The sequence below is a fragment of the Sorex araneus genome, chromosome 3 (assembly GCF_027595985.1).
Source record: "Sorex araneus isolate mSorAra2 chromosome 3, mSorAra2.pri, whole genome shotgun sequence".
NCBI lineage: Eukaryota > Metazoa > Chordata > Mammalia > Eulipotyphla > Soricidae > Sorex > Sorex araneus.
The window spans coordinates 190400949-190425734 of NC_073304.1; the positions used below are offsets into that span (position 1 = coordinate 190400949).

At 36.5% G+C, this 24786-nt stretch overlaps 2 protein-coding genes across 2 annotated transcripts; both read left to right on the plus strand.

The window, feature by feature from the left end:
- The first annotated feature begins 5263 nt into the window (after positions 1-5263).
- LOC101539052 (olfactory receptor 3A2) lies at positions 5264-6217 on the plus strand. The gene has a single exon (XM_004604968.3). It carries the CDS (start codon positions 5276-5278, stop codon positions 6215-6217), a length of 942 nt encoding a protein of 313 aa, XP_004605025.2. The 5' UTR covers positions 5264-5275.
- Positions 6218-19736: 13519 nt separating this feature from the next.
- Positions 19737-20684, plus strand: LOC101556870 (olfactory receptor 3A2-like). Its single transcript, XM_012931910.2, has one exon. It carries the CDS (start codon positions 19737-19739, stop codon positions 20682-20684), a length of 948 nt encoding a protein of 315 aa, XP_012787364.2.
- Positions 20685-24786: the final 4102 nt, after the last annotated feature.

A 24786-nucleotide genomic window follows, 5' to 3' on the forward strand; every position in this document is an offset into this window, starting at 1 on the left:
ATGTCACACACATTGCAACTGAGGTCCCTGAAAAAGCTCTGTTAGGAGGAATATAAGGGGTGATAACTCCCAGGTCCATGGTCCTTCGTCCATGCCCTCTTTCTTTTATGCAGGTTTCTCTCTGTTGGGAATGAGTATGAGGGAATTCACTGAGTCCAGCTTACTGCGAAGGACTCTCTTAGGATTTCCTAGAGCCTTGATTCCAGTCAGAAGCTTTTGCTTTTGCACTGTGGGGAACATGAAATTATTGAATGAAGTTCCAGAGAGAATATTTCATGTTTCAATAAGGAAATCCTAGGGTTCATTATTGCTCCCAAGAATGCTAATGCAGGTGGGTACTCCGTGATAGACTTCATGGTGATACTGTTGAACAGCTGAATGCCACTGGTCTGTCAGAGACCAACACAGAATCCTGCTAATTTCAGTTGAGTTGCAGCCATCACTACCTGATGGTTGGCAACAGCAGTTTTTAAAAACTTTGTTAGCGACGATTTACTTATATGTAAGATTTACTTATATGTAAGATATTCCTTTCCTAACGACTTTATTACTTGAATTAAAAATATATATGTGTGTTAGTGGATTGTCACGTTATTTTTGACACCTCTAAACAAAGGAAAGTGGTAGATTGCAACCCTCTGTACGCAAACTTGCCCCTACACCTTCTCTAAATGATACTTATCCATAAAAGTTTGATTTAAATTATAATACATACAGAAAATGTTCTTAGATAACTTTCATTCATCTTGATTCTCTTTGTCTGAGATCTAATGAACAACTGAATCATCCAGGTATTTGCATAAGGAAAACTAAGTACTCATTATGTCTAAATTATTATGTTAAACTCCGATATTGGAAAATGGATCCAAATATGTGTATATGTGTTCTGCACTGTTTCTTTGAGAGGTAGTATTGAACTTTATAGATAAATGATTTAATTTGTAGGTAGATAGTAATAAGTTCAATGGAATAATATATAACCATTTAGAAAATATTAAGACGGGGGGGCTAAAAAAATATTAAGACAGAGACAGTGATAGGAAGATTGTGATGAGGAGGTTTATTGTAGCTTAATTTAGAAGTAAATGTTGGAAATAAATCTTTAAATACTTAGTTTGTATAGTTAGAGGTAGAGAAAACATCACAAGCCAGTAGCATATCATTACAAGGCAAACTTTGTGGTACTTATTTAAAGCTGATCCCAAAGGCAAGACAAAAAAAGTAATTTTTAATACAATTTTGATGAAGAAATGTTACATATCTACTGTCAGTTTGGAAAATGTTTATTTCTTTACATTCACCAATGATGATCAGGCCTGATAAGTCCTTCTCTCCCAGTATCACCAATCACGTGATTTAGAATTTAAATGCTTCATATATTATTGCATAAAACTTTGGGTATCTATCTTCTCCTCTGCAATCATGTAGTGGAGATCTCATTTGTAAGTTAGTCTTGAGAGATACACAAATGGTAGGCAAGTGATTGTGAAATAAGGGTAAAAATGATAAACATGATACCCATTAGGGACTAATAAATCTATCTGTAGTTATTGCTTTGACTGCTAGGCATTCCTGAGGCAATTTTGTGGAAGAAGGAATCAATAATCTGGAATGGCTAGTGTAAGGAAAAAGCAACAAAGAAAGGAGAAATAAGTCCTTATCAATTCTTCTAGGTAGCAAATATTTTGTAAGTTCTATGTCCTGATAATTCTTTTTTGACTCCTTAACTGAGAGTCAGTATTTTTTTCTAAGAACTTTCCAGACAATTCTAATATGTAAACTAACAGAGGGTCAATACTTGCATGTGGAAATAATGACCGTCAAAATTTTTAATATATCATGTTTATCTGGTTTTTTTGCTTATATTCTCTTTCTTTATAATGCTCAATAAGAATATAATGAGAAAAGAAGGGGAAGAATCAGGCAAAACAGAGTAGGGAATATTTTGTATCACACTTTATTTCTCTATATTAAGTATTACTCTACTTTATTCTAGCCTGGTAGGTTTCTTTACAGGAATACAAGTTGTTAGTTTGTTTTCTTTTATTATAACCTGTTAGTCTCTGACAACTAATTCAGAATGTTTTTTGTTAATTGTAGGGACCATACCTGGCAGTGCTTATGATTAGAGCCAGGAGGTGCTTGGGGAACACCAGATTAACACCTAGCAATTCTTGAGTGTCTTATGCTTCCAGGACTAAACCTTAACATATGCAAGGCATATTCTCTACTACGTAAGCCACACCCCAGCATAAAGATCATTATTTTATTTATTGTGAAAACTTTCCTAAAATATACCTCAGACAAGACCACTGTTTTTGTGGAGTTTTTGAACATATCATGTACTTTACATCTGTAGAACCAAGTGTACATCTATTATTTTTTAAGTTTTCTTTTTTTGTTCTAGTTGTTTCCCTTCCCTCTTTTTTTGACTGATACATTTAAATCAAATTTTATCTCCTGGTATTTTGAAATTCAACTTGTGATATTGTGTGTCAGTGTTCTTATTATATAGAGATAAATAACTTACTACATATTTTAAGCTTGTGTGAATACCTGCTTCCCACCCTCCACCACTAGCCCATTCTGCCACTTTACAGTAAAATTTTTTTTCCGAATATTTTAGACATAACATTTGTATTTTTTTCATTTCTTTCCTTCCACACCTTCCCCTTGTTTTTTATTTTAGTGTCTTTGAACAAATCTTGTTCTGATCCCCTTTAAGTCTAAAATGAGATCAAAGGTTTCTGCACCACTTTGTGCATTAGTAAGGAGGTTTCTGTTGGGGAAAGGAGCATGCTTTTTGATTCATGATTCTTATTCTTTGTGACTACTTTTGATCTTTACTACTCTGCAGTTAATGCTATGACCACAGAGTCGTAAAGATAATAGGTGACTGTGAAACTGTTGACATTGTACTCACCTGGCTTTTATATAGTTTCTCCTAGAAGTACAGAAAGTAGATTTCTATTCAGTCTGGCCTATTCTGATTCTTGAAACCAACTGAGAAAAGATTAGTCATGCCTCTCTTTTATGTCAGACAAAGACTTTTAAAAATAGTCGCCAGAATGACATATGGCACATCTTTGAGGCATTATTATTATTATTATTATTATTATTATTACTATTATCATTCTCTTGGAGAGCCCGGCAAGTTACTGAGAATATCCCGCCTGCACAGCAGAGCCTGGCAAGCTACCCATGGTGTATTCGATATGCCAAAAACAGTAGCGATAGGTTTCATTCCCCTAACCCTGAAAGAGCCTCCAATCGTTGGGAAAGACAAGTAAGGGAGGCTGCTAAAATCTCAGGGCTGGTGTAATAGAGACAGTTACTGGTGCCCATTCAAGTAAATCGACAAACAACAGGATGACAGTAATATAGTGATATTATTATAATTATTTATTTATTTAGGATATATCTAGAGGTGCTCAGGGATTACCCCTCATTTTGTGCTAAGGGATCATTCCTGACGGTGCTTAAGTAACTATACTAGTACTAGGGATTTCAGTACTGGGTCAGCCTTGTGCCAGGAAAGCATCTTAAATGCTGTACAGTCTCTCCAACCTTCTGGGGCTTTATAAAGTTCTCTTACAACTAATTTTATCCCTTTCAGCTCAGGCTATTATAACAATTTTCTGAAGTTAGAAGTATCAGACTATAACTGCTTTCAATGCTCTACTCTAGAGAATTCTATGAAATGAAATTTCGTTTCTTTTACTTTGGCTGGGATGGGAGGGCACTCCTGGTAGTGCTCAGGGTTTACTCCTGGCTCTTCACTCAGAGATCATTCCAGAAGTGCTCGGGAGACCATATGAGGTGTTGATGATTGAATTGGGTTGGGAACATGCAAAGTAAGCACCCTATCTACTGTTCCCTTGATCCAGCACCTAATACTGTTAGTTTTTTTTGTTTGTTTGTTTTTTTGGTGGAGGAGGTTGGGTCACACCTGACAATGCCCAGGGGTTACTCCTGGCTCTGCAGTCAGGAATTACTCCAGGCAGTACTCAGGGGAATATAGGATGACAGAGATTGAATCAGATTGGCTGCATTCAAGCCAAGCTCCCTACTCACTGGACTATCACTCTGGCTTTTACTTTTAATGAAACTCTAGAGAAGATAATTTTATGAGCAATAGAGAGGCAGTAATATCTTTTTAATAAGAATGTTATTTTAAGTATATGCCTGAAAGAATTATCCAAAACTGGCTCCCCATGGATTTGCTTATTTTATTTCAGGGCTTCCCTTCACAGGTATTGGTTAATATACCATGCAGAGTCAAAGACAAGTGGAAAACCAATGGCAAAAAAAAACACATAGAAATAATTGCATCTAATGGCAACCAATCTATAGGTCATGCTTACAATTCTGCTTTCAGAAATAGGTAGTAGACCCCATATATGTAACATATAATTTTAAACTAAGCTTGAATTTTAAGTAGAGATTAGGGACTAAGTTGATAAGAAGAATACTAGCAATTTATTTTCCATGTAGTTTTGAGTTTATGTTTCAGAACATGTCCCTCACCTTGGAGAAATGTGTGTAGTTGGATTTTCTCATAATGACAATGGTGGTTATCTTTGGATTCTTGTCAAACATTTGATTGATATTCATGATTTCTAGAATTATTAAAACAGGTTATATTTTCAAATTCTCAATAGTTTCTTTGGAAATAAAATTCTTTTTTTCTGTCTTAAAATCTGCTTATATGTTTAGATCAATACTTGAAACTAAAATGGGAACATTCTAACTTAGCTTACAACATTTAATACAGAAATCTGTTTTATCTTTCTTTAAGAATGTTGATTTTTTTAGTTAGAATAAGATAGAAGAGATGAGTTGGTGGTTTTAGTGATGAATATTAGGTAGGCCGAGTGAATAGGAAAGTCATTACTTGGATTGCTATGAACTTAGGATGGGTGAATATAGGTAGCTTACAGCATGATATTGGTTTTTGTAAAATTTTTTAAATTTTATTGAATCACCATGAGATAGTTACAGGCTTTCATGTTTGGGTTACAATCTCACAATGATCAAACACCCATCCATCCATCAGTGCACATTCCCCACCACCAATATACCAGGTATACCCCCTGTTCCCACCCTCCCCCTGCCTCCATGGCAGACAATATTCCCCATAATCTCTCTCTAATTTGGGGCATTATAGCTTGCAACACAGACACTGAGAGGTCATCAAGTTTAAAGCATGATATTCGTTAAACAAGTTGAGTAGACTGATATTTTTTTCTCATGGGACATTTTCTTACAAGGACTCATGGATACATCTGGTGGAACCAACAGAACAGCTGTTACTGAGTTTATTTTACTGGACCTGGTGGAAACAGAAAAGTTGCAGTATGTGATCTTTGTAATTTTCTTCTTTGCCTATGTGGTCACTGTTGGAGGCAACCTCAGCATCTTGGCAGCCGTTGTGCTAGATCCCAAACTCCATACCCCCATGTACTTCTTTTTGGGGAATCTGTCGGTGTTGGATGTTGGATGTATCACTGTCACAGTTCCTGCAATGTTGGGTCGTCTCTTGTCTCACAGGCGTACAATTCCCTACGAATCCTGCCTCTCACAACTGTTCTTCTTTCACCTCCTGGCTGGGATGGACTGCTTCCTGTTGACAGCCATGGCCTATGACCGATTCCTGGCCATCTGCCGGCCCCTCACTTATAGCACTCGCATGAGCAAGACGATCCAGGTGATACTGGTGGCTGTGTCCTGGGTATGCGCCTTCTCCAATGCCCTGACTCACACGATTGCTCTAAGTACTCTGGACTTCTGTGGTCCCAACAAGGTTAATCACTTCTATTGTGACCTCCCTCAGCTCTTCCAGCTGTCATGTTCCAGCACCCAACTCAATGAGCTGATTCTCTTTGGTATGGGTTTCCTAATGGTAGGTACACCCGTGACTCTCATCATTACTTCCTACATCCATGTGGTAGCAGCAGTTCTACGCATTCGCTCAGTGGAGGGCAGGAAGAAGGCCTTTTTCACATGTGGTTCCCATCTCACTGTAGTTTTTCTTTTCTATGGGACTGGTATCTTCAACTACATGCGTCTGGGTTCTGAGGAGGCTTCAGACAAAGATAAAGGGGTTGGAGTTTTCAACACAGTTGTCAACCCCATGTTGAATCCACTTATCTATAGCCTTAGAAACCCTGATGTTCAGGGTGCTCTGTGGCGGGTTCTTGTGGGAAGGCGGTCATAACCTGAGGATAGTAGAGTTAGTTCTTTGCTGCCTTTACTGGCTTGAGAAAATTTTCTCTATAAAGACAGTGGTCTCCTGTCTTTACATATCACTCAAAACTTAAGGATATGTTTATTATAGAAAAAAACCCTCTCTAATGCATCAGCTTATATTTGCTATTTTTATTGATTTCATGATCCAGATGTTATTATAAGTCACTGAAGAAAACAGAGAAAATAAATAGAATTTAGTAATTAAATAATCATGAAATAAAAAATAATCACACGTGACATATGCTTTATTACATGTAAGTACTATGTAAATAAACACACATGATAGAGTAAAGTTTGACCAAGAATTCCCTGGACTCTTGTTTGTTTCTTTGTAGACTGTGCTTTTTTCAGGTAGAGCTGAAGTTTTGGAAGTGTAGTAGGCCTTGTAACAGTGTGCTATAAGCAAAGACTAATTAATGACAATCTATGTGGAGCCCTTATATTTCCCACATATCAGAGTTCAGAGCATAGTTTTGAGTATAGTATCAAGGATCATTGCCTTTGACTATTGCCTTAGAGCTTCAAGAAAATCAGTTTATTTTCTTTGCTACCATACAAGGTCTCATTCCCCTGACCCTGAAAGAGCCTCCAATCTTTGGGAAAGACGAGGAAGAAGAGGTTGCTAAAATCTCAGGGCTGAATATAATGGAGATGTTACTGGTGCCTGCTCAAGTAAATCGATAAACAATGGGATGATAGTGACAGTGACTACACAAGAATACTATCTGAAACATAAGGGACAGATATGGTACGAATAGTGTAAGAATTCACTAAACAAAACTAAATTAACCCAGACATGATCTAGTTTAACACCAGAGAAAGAATGCTTTATCTCTATCCTTTGTAATGCTTTCTCACATATTTTATAAGTAAACTCCTTCAATGTTTTATAAAGAATAATCATCGTATTACAACCATTTTCTTTTAAATTTCTCTATAAAATTTCTGAAATAAACTTCTTCCAATATTACTCTTCTCTTCCAAACCTCCTACTTCAGAAAATATTCCTAAGTTCAGTTCCTTGAGTGATACCCTTTTCTAGCTTTATTTTATTGGTGCATTAGTATAACTTCAATAGGGAACTTACTTCCTCATCTTGATGTCTTAATTGACTTTAGCTCAGCCTTCCATGAAAGACTACTTTCAAGTCCTAGCAATTGCCTATGCTGTCTTCGCTAAAACTGTCTTGTACCTAGAGCATGGCTTCTTTATGATGTCTACTTGGAGTACAGGAACTCGAGAGATAGAAATAAAAGTCCTGGGAGTGGGTGGGAGTGGGAAATAGGATAGTGTTGGGAGTGGAGAAGTAAAAATAAATTAAAATATAGGAAGTGATGGAACAAGATATTGAGCAAAATGGGTTAAAAGTGTAGATAAAAATTATATAAAGGGTATAAGATAATGAAAGTTGAAAAATAATAAGAGAACAAAGAGTATTTATACATGATTCCTCAGGAGTATTGATGAATACAAAGATGGGTGTTCTTTGGTAGGAAAGTGAAGGGAGCTTAGGGTTTGATATGGAAAGAAAATTTGAAGTTACTTCCAAATTATTATCAGTGTGCAGTCATGTAATAACAAATTCATGTTATTCTGGGTTTTCACTCTCCAACCAGGAAATAAAATTTTGCTGAATGTATAATGATACAGAATAGTATGAGTTCTATTTCTGGCTAAGAGAAGACCCTAGAAGGATACATACAGTGATTTATAGATAGAGTGAGTGAGTAAAGCCATCCCAAAGAGCCATGAGAGACATTAGCTTCCCTGTGTCTGGGAAAGTACCTACTAATACAATCCAAGAAACAAATGAAGTCTGTCTCTTTCATGTACACTTGATTCACCAATCACTTTAGTCTCCTTAAATTTCAAAGAAAGCAATAAAATTCAAGTCATATAACAGAATGGGAGGAAATATCACTATCTATGAGAGTATCCCGACCGCACAGCAGAACCTGGCACGCTACCCGTGGAGTATTTGATATGCCAAAAACAGTAACAACAGGTCTCACAATGGAGATGTTACTGATGCCCACTTGAGCAAATCAATGAACAATGGGACGACAGTGCTACAGTGCTACAGTACACAAAAATAAGTTCAGCATCAATAGACATTAGAGATATCACTTCACACCAGTGAGCATGGCTTATATTAAAAATGCAAGGAAACTGATCTGGTGGAGATGTAGAGAGAAATATAACACTGGGACAATAGTGAAGAGAAGCAAACACTTTGGTGGAGGGTGTGGTGATGGAATGTTTAATCATTGGTATGAAACCATACCAATAGCATTTTGTAAACCATAATGCATAAAAATATATATGTTTTAAGTTGAGGTATACACAACAGAACACAATGCAGCTGTAAGAAAAGATGAAATAATGCAATTAATTTGCTATATAGATAAAACTAGGGAGTATCTTTCTGAGGGAAGTCAGTCAAAAAGAAAAGGACATATACAGAATTTTCTGAAGTATGAGATATAAAGATACAGAGTAAGCAAGTAACAAAGAGCTAGAGGAAACAACTGAAGGTTTGGTCCGCAGAATTGAGTTAACCTGGGACAGAATAGAGGGGAATATGGGAAGGGTCTTCGGAACATTGGTGGTGTGAAGTAGCACTCTGGTGGTGGGTGTGGTGTTGGGACAATGAATGCATAAGACTATCAGAAACAGTATTATAAATGATGATACTCCAATAAAGATGGAGGGAAAAACTTCCTCTACAAGCACAGGGGCAAAAGAAAGAAATCCACATTCACTTTTGGTCATCTGCCTTAGCCTCTACAGAAAACAGTATAGAGATTTCTGAAAAGGTTAAAAACAGAATTATTGCTGGAGGCAGAAATTCCAGTTCTAAATGTCTCTTAAAGTTTTTTTAAACATTAATTTACATACCTATGTTCATGAAGCTATTCAAATTCAAATGCTCAATGACAGATGAGTGGATAAAGATGCCATGTTATTTTACATATGGAATACTGGTTTGCTTTAAGAAATAACTTTTGGTACAATGTGGATGAACTGGAGCATATTATGCTAAGCTAAATAAGTCAGAAGGAACAGAAAAAATACAGTGTGAAATATAAAATAAATATAACAAGGGAATAGAAAATGTCCTAGAAAACAAACTCTTAAACTTAGATGACAGAACTATAGTTACCAGCAAGGGGGGAACAAGAGATACTATGTACTATGGCGGAGGAATATGGGTATTTGGTGGCAGGTATGTGGTAACATTATACACTAAAATATGTAAATATTAACACTCTTGATACCAACATTGCAACAATAAGAATGACAAGTTTGGAAAAACAGAATATAATTACCATATGATCCAGCTATCTACTTCTGCATATATCACAAACTTTGTATATATAAATATGTATGTACTATATATTATATATATAGTATATGTAGTATCAATCCCAGGTCGGCCGCATGCAAGGCAAACGCCCTAGCTGCTGTGCTATTGCTCCAGCTGGGTTCGATTCCTCCACCCCTCTTGGAGAGCCCGGCAAGCTACCGAGAGTATCTCACCCACACGGCAGAGCCTGGCAAGCTATCCCTGGCGTATTTGATATGCCAAAAACAGCAACAAGTCTCACAATGGAGACGTTACTGGTGCCTGCTCGAGCAAATCGATGAGCAATGGGATGACGGTGATATAGTGATAGTGATACATAGCATATAGTATGTATACAGTGTATATACATATATGTAGAGTCATAAACTATATATTGATAACATTTTGGTCATCAATGAACTGCATGTAGGCAGGTGACCCTAATACATAATCTAAGTATGTATATATATATATGTATGTATATATGTATATGTATATATATTTGTGTAAACATGCTCTATGATCTTGGCATAACAAAAAAAATAACCTAACACTCATTTCTCAAATGAACAAATCCTCTTTATTATTTGACTTATAATTGTGTATCTAAAATAAACATAATCAGGATATCAAGCAGAGATATCTACATCCTTATTTTCAAGATATGGAAATAATCAAGGTATGGAAGAAACTCAAGTGTATATTGATTGATAAATGAAAAAAATGTGGTATGTATATATTGATCTTTATTAAGATATTATGCATGTTTTTTAAAAATGCCATCTGTTTTTACATTAGTGAACTTGATTTTCACTGTTATATTTGAAATAAACAAGACAATAAAAAACAACTACTGAAGATATAATTTTTTGTACAATATGGAAAATTCAAATGTATAAAACAAGAGATAGAGATAGTAGGATAGTGATTTCTATTGTCTTAGGAATGTTGGGATGGGTTGGGGAGGGGAGGCCGCAGAAAAGGTGTTGATTAAATTGTACAAATTTATAAGATAGTTGAATTTGAATACCTAATATACATCAAAGTGACTCAAGTTTAATGCAGAAACTGTAGCAAACAATTACATTGCTTGAAAAAAATGTTCTGTGGACAAAATAAGAAATTTCAATGGATGGAGTTGAAGGAGGGGAAAAGAGAGAAGAGGCAAGAAAAGAGATTTAATATTTGATCTCATAAATTATACTATATTAGTATTGTACTGATGCAAATAGGCATGCTAAAACTTATGAATACAAGGAAGAGTTTGAAAAGAACCAGGAGGAGGATTCATTTGCAGCTATTCTAGAATTTTCAAATCCAGAACACCACAGTCCTATGTTACTTCATATCAATGTACTAACTAGAAACAGAAAGGAAGAACATACTGATATTAAAAACAATGCAGATACATTTTAATTTTTTTACATGAAAAAATTTTCTTTTTCTCTTTGGAACTATCTGTATTTTTTACGCTATCTGTATTTCTGGTATTATTTAATGTGTCCTTAAGAATAGTTAATTTGGGACCAGAGAAATAGTATAGCAGTTAGGGCATTTGCTTTGCATGCAACCAACCTGGTTTCAATCCCAACATTCCATGTGGTCCCCTGAGCCACACTAGGAGTTATCCCTGAACACAGAGCCGGAGTAAGCCCTGAGCACTACCAGGTGTGGCCTCCAAACAAATGAATATCCTATTTTTAAAATAATTAGGCAACATGAGTCACAAAACTGTTTATAATAGAGTGCAACATTCCAATACAATCTCACCACCAGTGTCAATTTCCCTCCACCAATGATATCAAATATGAGTTTTTTTTAAGTCTAAAACAAATTCAACACATAGTGAAAGAAACATCTGTGGCTTCAGAGACCTGTGGTAAATGATCTCTGATAAAGAAGTACTAGTAAATTCTTGGGCATGACAAATATTCTGCATGATCACTGTGTGAGAAGGTACACTAGCATATGCATTTGCTCAAACTATTAAATTTTATACCTGGGTAGCATAAGAATTGTATCATGTGCAAATTGTGATACAGCAAAACTAATAAAATGTATACTGTACAATTTCATCAACATTGAATTAAAGGTTTTCAAGTATAAATATATTTTAATGTAAGGACAGAAAGGAAGAAAAAGATAAACACAACATTCAGGATCATGGTTATTTCTGAGGAAGAGAAATACATCCATTAGTTCTCAGCTCAGAGATCACTACATTAAGTAGGCTTACCTAATCTCATCACTAGCAAGCCTAGACATACAATATTCTTAGGCTTGCCTCCTCCATGTCTTCTAACTCTCTCTCTCTCTCTTAGTGCATAAGCAGTCTTCACATATAATACTGAAATTGTTCTCTCCACTCCCTCAATAATGAGCTCCAGATTCATGTAGTAATTCAGTTCAATCAACACTCAGTTTTTACACTCAGTTTTTATAAGTTGTGTGAATTTAACCTTAGCTCAGGTCAATTCTCCTGGACAGCCAAAGTCCACGTCAGCCTTTCTCTGCAGATTCATCTGTTTACAGAAGAATGTTTCATCTGTGTAGGGTTACTTCATCTTTCAAATTGCCATAGCTTAGTAATTAATCTTCTCTTCATTTATTCCATTCATTGCCTTAGACAGTAATGTTCACCTCTCACTAGAGACTGGGTCTCACAATTGCCTACTCCATTTATGCTTATACTTTCACTCATATTCATAAACATATTGATATTCATTCCCAAGAGTTTAGTTTTGTGTTGAACAAAGGATAGAAAAATGATAAGGCAGATAGTTTGTGGTGGAGAAAGGAGCTGGCCATATGAGCAGGGCAGAATGTCCTGGGATAATGTCAACCACAGGGAAAAAGAAAGGTTAAAGGTTGGAATACATCAAGTATTTCTTTAATCTTTTCTTTTCTTTTTTGTTTTACTTATTTATTTTGGATTTTTTTGTGGGTTCTCAGGGGTAACTCCTGGCTCTGCACTCAGGGATTACTCCTGACAGTGCTCAGAGGACCATTTGGTATTCTGGGGATCGAACCTGAGTAGGCTGTGTGAAGGCAAACACCCTATCCACTGTGCTATTGCTCTCGCCCCACACCCAGTATTTTTTAAGGCCTGAGATATAAAACAACGGTCCCGGAAGCGCGCTTAGATTTTCCTTCTCAGAGAACCTGGCAAGGTACCGAGAGCATCCTGCCCACGTGGCAGAGCCTGGCAAGCTCCTCGTGGCGTATTTGATATGCCAAATACAGTAACAGTGATGGGTCTCATTCCCCTTACCCTGAAAGACCCTCCAATGTGGCACCACTGGAAAGAACAAGTAAAGAGAGGCTGCTGAAATCTCAGGGCTAGGACGAATGGAGATGTTACTGGAGCCCGGTTGAGCAAATTGATGATCAATGGGATGACAGTAATACAGTGATCCAGTGAGATATAATATCCCAGGGAAAAGGAGAAACTTTTGACAACTTTTGTCAGAAAACATGGGTTGTATCCAGAGGTACTATGATTCAGCACTGAAGACCTTCCCAGGAAGAGAGCATCATGAAGAGGGATAGCTTAACTCAGGGACCTTATTTTGAATAGCACAAAGTATCTTCTACAAATGTCTTATGTGGAAAGACTACTTAAAGAAGTTCAGAGCTTCAGACCACAAATGAACATGTGTTAAGAACATGAGAGAGCCCCAGGCTTTACTGAGTATATTCTGAAAGGTCTGGTTGAAGGAAATTTGATCCTGTGATCAGCTAATATTTGATGCTTCAAAATTCTAGTATCCATGATAATATTTCTGTGATTGGTTATGTTAACGTTAGTGAAGTGTATCGAGCAATTTGCATGACTTGCAGGTAATTTTGTCATCACAGATACCTGATCTTATTTTGATCTGGAGCTTTGACTTAAATGTCACTGAATCTCCATAGAATAATGTTTTCCACAAGTTGAATGAAAGTCTTAGTCTCAACGTTAATGTTCTTTTCAAAACTTACCTTTATAATCAACCTCCATAATTGTTTATTAAGAAGACTCTTCCAAGATCAAAGGTCAAAAGTACTAGATATTCAAATTTATTCAAACCTTGTATTTTAGCCTAGGAATAAAGGAAAACTAATTGGTTTATATATGACTGTGAACTTTATGAATTTAACAGCTTTGGTAATTCCTTAAGTGTCACTATAAAAATTATTGAACTATTATCTGTGGGTTCCATCAAAATAAGTTATCTCTGTATTACCTAATAGATTTTAAATATGTTTAAAATGTATTTTTTTGTTAAAAAGAGGAATCTTCCAATATAACATGTATGTCCTTATTCCAAAGGCTGCAAAATTTGAAAAGGTTCATTATGGGGTTCACTACAGCACGTATCACTGTGAATATAGACTCCTCCACAAAGTATATATAGAGAGGCTAAGACAGTTCATACTATATGTCTCATAGAAGAGGTAGAAATCAGCCAAAAAGGATGCATAAGAATGGATCAAGAAGGGTCGGAACAATAGCTCAATGAGTAGGGCACATAACTTGCATACAGCCAACCTGGGTTTGATCCTTGGCATTGTAAATGGTTCCCTGAGGCCCCCAGAAATGAGTGATACCTAGTTGCAGAGCAAGGAGTAAATCCTAAGCATAGTCAAGTGTTACTCTACTATGAGAGCTGCACGTCAGCTAAGTCATTTCTTTCTTTGTCCAGAGTTCTTTCCACTAATATTATTTTTGTAATACTAACATGATAAAACAAATATACAAATAAGTGTTTCACATTCCTCCAGTGGAATGCATCTCATTCCAGTCTACTACTTCAAATAATTACACTAAAAGTTATCAACAATCTCCTAGGGACTATTCCTTGTATCAATTGACTCAGCCGCGTCTTTCTCAACCCCAAACAGAGCCTGAGAAAATAATCATATGAAATTTAAATGAGAAGTCATCCAAGAGACAAGGAGTAATGTTATTTCTCTTGCATGTGGACCCAGAGAACAAGACCAAGTTTCTGAAGAGAGAAAACAAAAAAGTAGGAAGAATGATTGGGGCTGGGGGGTGGGGAATGGTTCAAGACCATAGTTCCCTGGTGAACAGAAGAGACTTGACTGTACTATAACACAGACAATGTTTCCCAGTATTCTCTGTATTCTCTGATGGAGAGATGTGAGACATTTACCCACTGACCCATGTGTCCTGTCAATTTTCCTCTATAATCTGGGTGCCAAATATTCAGGTCTAGTGACTCTATCCTCAAGCCCCATCTCTTAATTCAGAAGATATCAACGATGATATTCTATTCTGTTAGTTTACAATAAGCAGAATGAACATAAAACTGTACTATCCATAAAATCAGAATGTAGACTGAGAAATATATGAGTTAGGATATATGGTAAGTCTGAGGCAACTTATCTCATATAATTGTTGGAAACATTTATTGGGACTCTAGGCTGATACATTACAAAGTACATTATAATGCACACAGAAGCACTCAATGTTGCCAACTGGTATGATGTCTTATTGCCAAACTCCTACAGCAGCAACTTAATAAATCTTACTAAGTTTATTTACAGTGTCCTGTGGTACAGGACACAAGGGGAACCTAAGGCTCAGAAGTTCAGGGGCTTGTTCAAAGTCAAAGCACTAATAACCAAAAATACAGGTATGTCTATACAGGTCTGTCTAGGAGTTTATTATGCTGCACAAAACTTCTCCAGTGGTAGTGGAGAAGCACACTTTCTTGGAGAGAATATAGTGAATAATTATTGGTAGACATAGGATTCAAAGAATCTATACTTGTGTATTTTGCTTATCTGTGACCTTTATAAAGACTCTAAATTTCTAAGCCCCCAGTCCATAGAGATAATCATGTTATTAGGCAGATTACATAAGTCTTGCTGACATATTACATCTTCTACAGCTACTCCAAATTCATTATAGGATCCCAAGACACATCTAGCTATACTAACAAAGTCCTAAAGGAGAAATCTCCATGTTCCTACTGACTCATTAGGAGAAAGCTCTTCCCTTGTCTCCCTTAGGATCTTCTCCTCATATTAAGGTGCAAGGAAAGTTTGGAAATTATATTTTCTCTACTCAAAGGCACTGATAATGATGAAATCTGGGAAATAAGCCCCTTTTATTAGGAAACATATATCTAGTCTGTAGATCTCTGACTTCCTGGGTGACATTGAGGATATGGGCTAATCCTTAGCAAATGCACCATTCTATGGAATTGATATCACCTGTCCTAACTACCTGACAGAAAGCCAGAGATAGTGATAAAGGATTTTTAAAAACAAGATTCAAACACAAGAATGTGTGAGACATTGCCACTGTATTTATGGAGGAATTAATTTGTCACACACGCACAAAATTCTCCCATCCCACCCTTTTCTTTCCTTGAAGGAATAATTTTGGAGACTACCATGGCTCCCGGAGTATGATACCATAGTGAGGACAGCCTTATGGTAGAAAATAGACCAACTTGTTTTCCTTTGTCTTCCATAGAGTCCCTTGTTTGCTTTCTTATTGGTTAACCAGACTGCACTGCTCTGTATCTTTTATTCAGAAGAAATTGTACTGTCTTCTGTGCCCATTCCAGGGTGAGTACTTTACAGGTTCTTTCTTTATTCTTACAAAGTGGAGATGGGGATTCCATTGTCTTTAACTAAAAGTGACTTTATGCATAGCATAATGGAGTATATCTGAAAAAGATTTGTTAGGGAAATATCTGGAGTGGGAATTCTGAGACCCTGGTTCCTTTTATGATGTCTTTGGTCCATGCCCCTTTGATGAAGGTTTCTCTTTTTATTATTTTTACATATGACTATGAGAGGATTCACCAAGTTCAGTTTACTGCTCAGGACACACTTCATCAGGTAGCCTGGAGCCTTGATCCCAGCCAGGAGTCTCGTTAGGTTTTTGTATTGTGAGGGACATGGAATTATTGAATGGGGTTCTGGAGAACAGAGCCCTTATCTCTCAGTAAGGAGTAGGGTCCATTATGGCACCCTAGAGTGTTAAAGTATTTTGAGTCCAAGTGATAGGGATCATGGTGATATTGTACTGGATATCTCTAGATATCAGAGATATCAGATAAATCAGAATCCTACTAATTTCAAATGAGCTTCATTCATAACCATCTGAGGGTTATCACAATAGTTCTGTTGTTCCTCTTTCTTTGGCTGAAATTTAGTTGTATGTAAGATATACTTTTCCTAACAACCTTATTATTTGGGTTTGTTGTATTTTGCTTTGGGGTCATGCTCAGCTGTGTTGAGGGTTACAAGCTTCTACACTGGGGATCACTCCTAGTGGCACTTGGGAGTCGATATAGGTACTTGGGATTAAGTCCAGGTCAGCCACATGTGCAGCAAATGCCTTGCCTGCTACACTATCTTTCCTGCGCATTGTTTGGATTTTTTAATAAAAATAAACATCAGTAGCAGTTGCAGTTAGGTTTGGTATTATCCTCCCATGTCACAAATCATATAATATCATAATTTTAAGGATCTTAGACACCAGTACCTCTAGCATTATCTTATGGCATCCCCTCTGCATGTTTCCAATAGCTAGAACAGAAACCTCATTTGGGATATTGGTCATTTATATCCTCAGATTGTGAACATGTGTTTTACTGTATTGTTGAACATGAGTAAACACTTTCATCCACTTGAAAATGTGGGTAAATCTATAATTATTGCTTTGGTTATAGGATTATATTAAAAGGGTCTTTGTGAAAAACGAAGGTCCAAATAACTTGGTAAGGTTGGTGTATGGAGAAAAACAATGAAGAAGAAACAATAAGTCATTATCAAACTTCCATGTTGCAAACATTTCAGAAGATGCCATGTCTTGCTTGGTCATTGAAACCACCTGGGAGTATCTTAATACCACACCCACATTCTGTGCCTCCTTGATTCTATTTGCTTAAGTTTTGGTTAAATAAAGCCAGAAAACTTATTGAAATATATGTGTATTGACATTTTATCATAAAGATTCTTATGTGATTTCAATAATCTAGTTAGGAATTACACATGAAAATACTGACCATTTTTGTAAGACATACTATATTTCTATATCATTATTAGTATGTACTTACATCTTTTAATCTGTCCTTATTACCTTTGGTATTTTCAGTAACAATAAAATAAGAGATTTGTTTTAACTTGAGGGAATGACAAGAAATAGCTTGTGTTGCAAGTACTCTATATTAATCAGGGTCTATGCTTTTTCATTTTTGTGATGTCTATGACTGTTTTTGGTATTATCAGAATATGCTGTCCTTATAGAAATTGGTAAAACTTCTATTCTTCAATTTTCTGGAATATCTTGAGAAGGATAGATATGCCAGGCAATTATTTGAAGGTTTGGTAAATTTTGAAACAATATGGACTGGGCTTTTTGTTTGTGGGGAAGAATTCAGACTACTGCTTCAATTTCTTTGCTTGAAATTGGCTTTCTCAGGTTTTCTAGTTATTTATGATTCAATCTTTGAAGGTTTTGATATTTAAATTTTGTTCATTTCCCTAGATTCTCAGATTTAGTGGCATAAAGTTCATTGGAGACAGTTGTGAAGCTTTGTATTTCTGTGGCAATTGTTGTAATTTCTCCCTTACATTTATGCTTTTATTTTAAAGGGGCTCTCTCTCTTTGTTTCTTTATGTGTTATTTATTTTACCCCCCAAAGAATATTGTCCTTTAGGTCATCATTTTGTGTATTTCTTCTCTGGTTTTCATTATCCTCTTCCTTTTAATGGCTTTGATTTAATTTGTTTAGATTATTCTTTTTCCTTAAGGTGTGCTTAAATTATATTTAGATTTTCCATTTTTTTATGATAACAACATGGTTTACCAAGTTGTTCATAATACAGTTCTTTGAGGCCTTAAATGTTCCAACAGCAATCCCATCACCACTGTGACCTTTCCTCCACCAATGTCCCCGGTTTCCCACAAACCACTGCAGCTTATACCCTTAGCAGGCACAAATTTACTTCAGATTGTTTGTTATAATACAACGACAAATAAAATTATCAAAATAGATCAATAAATGTCAATTTGGGATCATTGTCACATCTCACAATAGTGTTACTTATGAAATTGAGGATATACTGATCTGGCTGGTGCTACTTGAGTCTTCTGTGTTATTGTTTTTGCTCACTGAGCTTGGTGGTATACGCAACTTTTTCATCAAATTTGTTATGATCCTACTGGGCTGACAGTACTATGAAATTGGAGGTTCAGGAGATATGAAACTGGAATGATTTGGTGGGTTGGCAGCTTAATTAGTTTCAGTTGTGGAGTTGGGAGTTGGGCCATTTGACTTCATTTCCAATTTGGATCCCTTTGATATCTTTTTCTTTTTTAATTGCTGTGGCAAGGACATTCAAAATTCTGTTGAATAAAAGTGGTGACAGTGGACATCCTACCTTTTTGCCTGGCCTTAGGGGAAAGGCTTTCAGCTTTTCACCATTAAGTATAGTGTTTACTGTAGGCTCACTGTAGATAATCATTATTATATCGAGGCTGCCTTAATTTGGGTTGGGGGATTAAAAAAACTTATGAATAGATGTTGGATCTTGTTAAACACCTTCTTTGCATCAGGTGATAATCAGTAGATATGACCATATGATTTTTATCTTGCCTTTTATTGATATGGTGTTTTATAATAACTGATTTGAGCATATTGAATTAGGCTTGCATCCCTGGGGTGATTCATTATTCATTCTTTTGCTATGTTGCTGGATTCAGCTCACTGGATTTTGTTCAGAATATTTGCATCAATATCTATCAGTAATATTGATGTTCATCAAGGATGTTTAAAATCTACTAAGTGGTTTGGACTTTCCTTAGATAAAATGTATACTTTTCAGATTAACTTGCTTTCTCACTAAAAGCAGAAGTGGGTATTTATTTTTATTTCTTATACTTTTTGTTAGAATAAGATGAAATAACAATGAAGGAGAGGTCCTAAGATGCCTGTTGGGAGTATAATAAAGGCACTGAGGTGAAGAAGGAAATTTGGACTGTAGTGGAAAAATCATAACCTGGACATCTGGAAACTTAGCCTAGTGCTTTGAACACAGTTGGTTTATAACATTATTTTGAACAAATTGTGTACACTTACATTTTCCTTCATGGAACATTTTCTTACAAGGATTCATGGATCAAACTGGTGGAACCAACAGAACAGCTGTTACTGAATTCATTTTACTGGGCCTGGTGGAAACAGAAAAGCTGAAGAATCTGCTCTTTGTGATCTTCTTCTTTGCCTACCTGGTCACTGTTGGAGGCAACCTCAGCATCTTGGCAGCTGTTGTGCTAGATCCCAAACTCCATAGCCCCATGTACTTCTTTTTGGGGAACCTGTCGGTGTTGGATGTTGGATGTATCACTGTCACAGTCCCTGCAATGTTGGTTCATCTCCTGTCTCACAGGCGTACAATTCCCTACGAATCCTGCCTCTCACAACTGTTCTTCTTTCACCTCCTGGCTGGGATGGACTGCTTCCTGTTGACAGCCATGGCCTATGACCGATTTCTGGCCATCTGCCAGCCCCTCACTTATAGCACCCGCATGAGCAAGACGATCCAGGTGATACTGGTGGCTGTGTCCTGGGTATGCGCCTTCTCCAATGCCCTGACTCATACAATTGCTCTAAGTACTCTGGACTTCTGTGGTCCCAACAAGGTTAATCACTTCTATTGTGACCTCCCCCAGCTGTTCCAGCTGTCATGTTCCAGCACCCAACTCAATGAGCTGATTCTCTTTGGTATGGGTTTCCTAATGGCAGGTATACCTGTGTTGCTCATAATTATCTCCTACATCCACGTGGCAATTGCAGTTCTACGCATTCGCTCAGTGGAGGGCAGGAAGAAGGCCTTTTCTACATGTGGTTCCCATCTCACTGTAGTTTTGCTCTTCTATGGGACTGGTATCTTCAACTACATGCGTCTGGGTTCTGAGGAAGCTTCAGATAAGGATAAAGGGGTTGGAGTTTTCAACACAGTTATCAACCCCATGATGAACCCTTTTATCTATAGTCTTAGAAACCCTGATGTTCAGGGTGCTCTGTGGCGGGTTCTTGTGGGGAGGCAGTCACAGACCTAAGAAGTAGTAACATTACTTCTGTTGCCTTTTCTGGACTCAGAAAAATTTCCCTTTAAGACAGTAATCTAATGATCCTGAATATCTGTGTGTTTTGTTTGTTCTGCAAGAAATCTGTTTGTAACTCAATTCTTTTTTTAATGCAACCAATGTGTTTTGAATTAATTTTATGAACCAGATACTGTCCAAGGGTACCGGTGAAGGAAAATAGATGAAAATATCCATAGTAATACAACTTAGCAAAGGAAAACAATGTAAAGTAGTGAAATAAATTATTATTGTACATTACATATCTTTCTCACATGTAAGTATTTTCGAGATTAACATATGTCAGGTCCCCATGCAGTGCCCTGCAAGTTTTTTTTCCTTCCCTTTGATTGTTCTGTTTTTCTAAATAGCATTGAATTCTGGAAGTCCAGCAGATCTGGGCAGCAATATCATATTGGAGGGGAGTATTTAATTAATATCTCAGTCTATGAATATAAGAGTATCCTTACTTTATATTTATATTCTGGTTGGAGTGTGAGATTCCTTGTATGTCAAGTATTTAAGACTGTTAAGTCATGAAACCAGTGTCAAGATGATTCCATTCTACATTTGCATTTCATCTCTAAAATATCAGTTTCTTTTTTTTTTAACTACCATACAAGATTCCCATATGCTACTAGGGGACTAGTAAAATCTATGTAGAAAAGACTAACAAACTAAAAGTAGATTAATTCATTTATGATCTATCTTGACATCAGAAGAACAATGTTTATCTCCATCCTTGACACATCTTTTTCTCTTATAAGTCACCTCCACATAAAATAATGATTTTGAAATAGTAATCATCTGTATTCCAACCAGGTCCTTATTAATTTCCTTATAGAATTTCCAAGATTGCTTTCTCTAAACTTTTCTCTCTATCAACTCAGAAAATATTTCATAAATATTCCAACAAGTGATGCATTTTCCAAACTTAATTTTATTACTGTATCAGTACAGATACAATTCAGATATTTCCTTATCTTTATGATTTTTATATTCAGTGTACCTACTCCTGATTTCGATATTTCCTCCAATGTCCATGGGGAAAATACACTCCTATACCAATAATACTACTGTTTCTCTTCTGTGTCATTATTAAAATTATCTCATGGCTAAACCTGAAGTTTGGCTTCTTTCTATTATTTCTTCTTGGAATTGAAGAACTAGAAGGATGGGGAAAAAAGTCATCAAAATTGAACAGAATTGGGAGTGGAGGGGTGAAAATCAAATATAAGAGTGTAAAGGGATAAATGGGACAGTATGTTGAACAAAGATATAAGAAGGGTGATTATTTTAGGTAAAAAACATTAATTCCATGCTTATAAAATAATATATAATAGCCAAGAATTAGAAATTTTAAAAAATGTCCATCTTCAGAGAATTTGTACATAATGGGATATTACACTCTCTATGCATAACAAAGATAATGAAACCTTTGGGGCTAAGATATATCACAAAGGCCTGGACCACATACCTGGCATGCAAAACTCTGAGTTCGGTTCTTAGAACATAACTTATGGTCTCCTGGGCACTACTGTTGTGGCCTTGGTCGCTCTATAAATAAATATGGAATTCTGCCATTTGTTTCTTGAATGAAACAGGAAGAGACAACCATATGTTATCATTCAATATATGTTTTTTGAGAGATCAAACAAAAGATGAATTAAAATTTAAGTAAATGTCTAGACTAAAAACCATTTAGTGGTAACTAAAGGGATGGGTTAGTAAGGTGAAATGGTGTTTTGTCTGGTATAGAATAAAGTGTTCTTCATTGGTAAACTTGAAGTAGTTGTTATACATTTGATTTTTTAGTTACACACAACCAACATTGCATCATATTATTATGCTATGTCATAACAATAAGAAGTGCAGGAAACTGCATAGATATAAAGTTTTAAAAGTTTCTTTTGTTGCAAAATAAAATAAATACATTAAGTAAAGGATATGGGGAGACATGAAAAATAATGAGAGAATTAAAAAGTATCACACAAGATGCTTAAAGGATGTTGATAAGGACAAATTTGTGTGGGAGATCATTGCATAGGGATATAAGATGAAGGTAAAGTTCACACAATGGAATAATTTCCAGCACTAGGTGACCTTATAATTACTAATATCATTGATATTATTGTAGAACCCCAGTATAGCCAGAAAAAGTCATGTTTTTCTGAAAGTATAATGATATAAAATGATTTGAATACTGTTCCTTTGTTTTCTCTACCTAGGACAATATCCTAGAAAGACTTACTATTGGGGGAGAAAAAAGGAGGAGGTACCCAAGGTACCTACTGAGGGCTGCCTAATTGGATCATTATAGTTATCAGTATCCCGCTGTTAGGAAGCTGTGCCTACTAATAAAGTACAAGGAACAGAGGTGAAAGCATGTCCTATTTTTGTTATATTTGGCTATCCAGACACTTAGGTCAAAGAAAATGAACTTCCTTCAAAGGCAAAGGAAACAATTACCAAAATCAAAAGCAAATCTATGAATCGCACCGCACTGTAGCACTGTCATCCTTTTGTTCATTGATTTGCTCAAGCGGCCACCAGTAATATCTCCATTGTGAGACTTGTTATTACTGTTTTTGGCCTGGAAAGCTACCTATGGTGTATTTGATATGCCAAAAACAGCAACAACAAGTAATCTATAAGTAAGAGCAAATATTTGTAAATGACATATCTGAATATGTTAAGATATAGAATACATAAAGACTGAAATATCTCAATAGCAAAAAATAATAGAAAGTAAAAATAACATTAATAAGCATTCCTACGAAGAAAGTAAACAGCTGGCTAATGAGTACACAAAATTATGCTCATCAGCTCTTTTTTAAATTTATTTATTTTATTGAATCACCATGTGCAAAGTTACAAAGCTTTCAGGCTTATGTCTCAGTTATACAATGCTTGAACACCTGCCCCTTCACCAGTGCACATATTCCACCACCAAAAACCCATTATACTTCCTACCTCCCCGCCCCCCCCACCCCCACCTGCATAGCTGATAAATTTCACTTCACTTTCTCTTTACCTTGATTACATTCCATACTTCTTTTTTAATTTTTTTATTTTTTTAATTTTTTTATTTTTTTATTGAATCACCATGTGAAAAGTTACAAAGCTTTCATGTTTAAGTCCCAGTTATACAATGCTCGAACACCCATCCCTTCACCAGTGCACATATTCCACCACCAAGAATCACAGTATACCTCCCCCTCACCCCCCACCCTCCCAGTCCCCCACCCCGCCTGTGTAACTGATAAATTTCACTTTTCTTTCACTTTACCTTGATTACATTCAATATTTCAACAAAAAAACTCACTATTATTATTTGGAGTTCCCCCCCCCCCTAAAGTCGGACCTGCTGAAAAGGAAGCATTTGATAATGAGTTTTCTATTGCTGAGAATAAAGAGATATGAAGCTTTTGCGGCCATGTGGTTTGGGAGTTCTGGATTTTAGTATTTTAGTAACTAAGTCGAGGGAGATTTATGTTACAAATTGCATCATTTCCCTTCCTGGGGCAGCATGGTACTATGACTTAGTTCACAGTCTAGAGACATTGCTGCAAGCAGCTGCTGGTACCAAAAGTAGTCTAGCTGGCATCTGGATCATGGTCAATCAGCAGCAGAGCAGCCGCACAAACATGTGGCCACCAGGGTCACATCTCAGCAGAGAGGACGCCAGTATCGCCCCCGGCCGAGATGACCCACGTGTCCCGCTGTTGCAAGTTCATCCTTTTTTTTTCTCCTTCCCACGCCACCAAGTTTGTACCTCCTTAATGGTCCTTATAAAATGGCGGACACCACATTGTTTTTCCCTGAAAAGGGAAAAATAAACCAGAAAGGAAGACCTTTCCCGTCCTTGGCCGGCGTGGGGCTATGGCTTAGTTCACAGTCTAGAGACATTGCTGCAAGCAGCTGTTGGTACCAAAAGTAGTCTAGCTGGCCTCCAGATCATGGTCGATCAGCCGCAGAGCGGCCGCACAAATGTGTGGCCTCATCAGCTCTTATTATTCGGGTAATTCAAATTAAAAGGACAATAAATATTGCCTCAATTACCAGGACAGGTGTTATC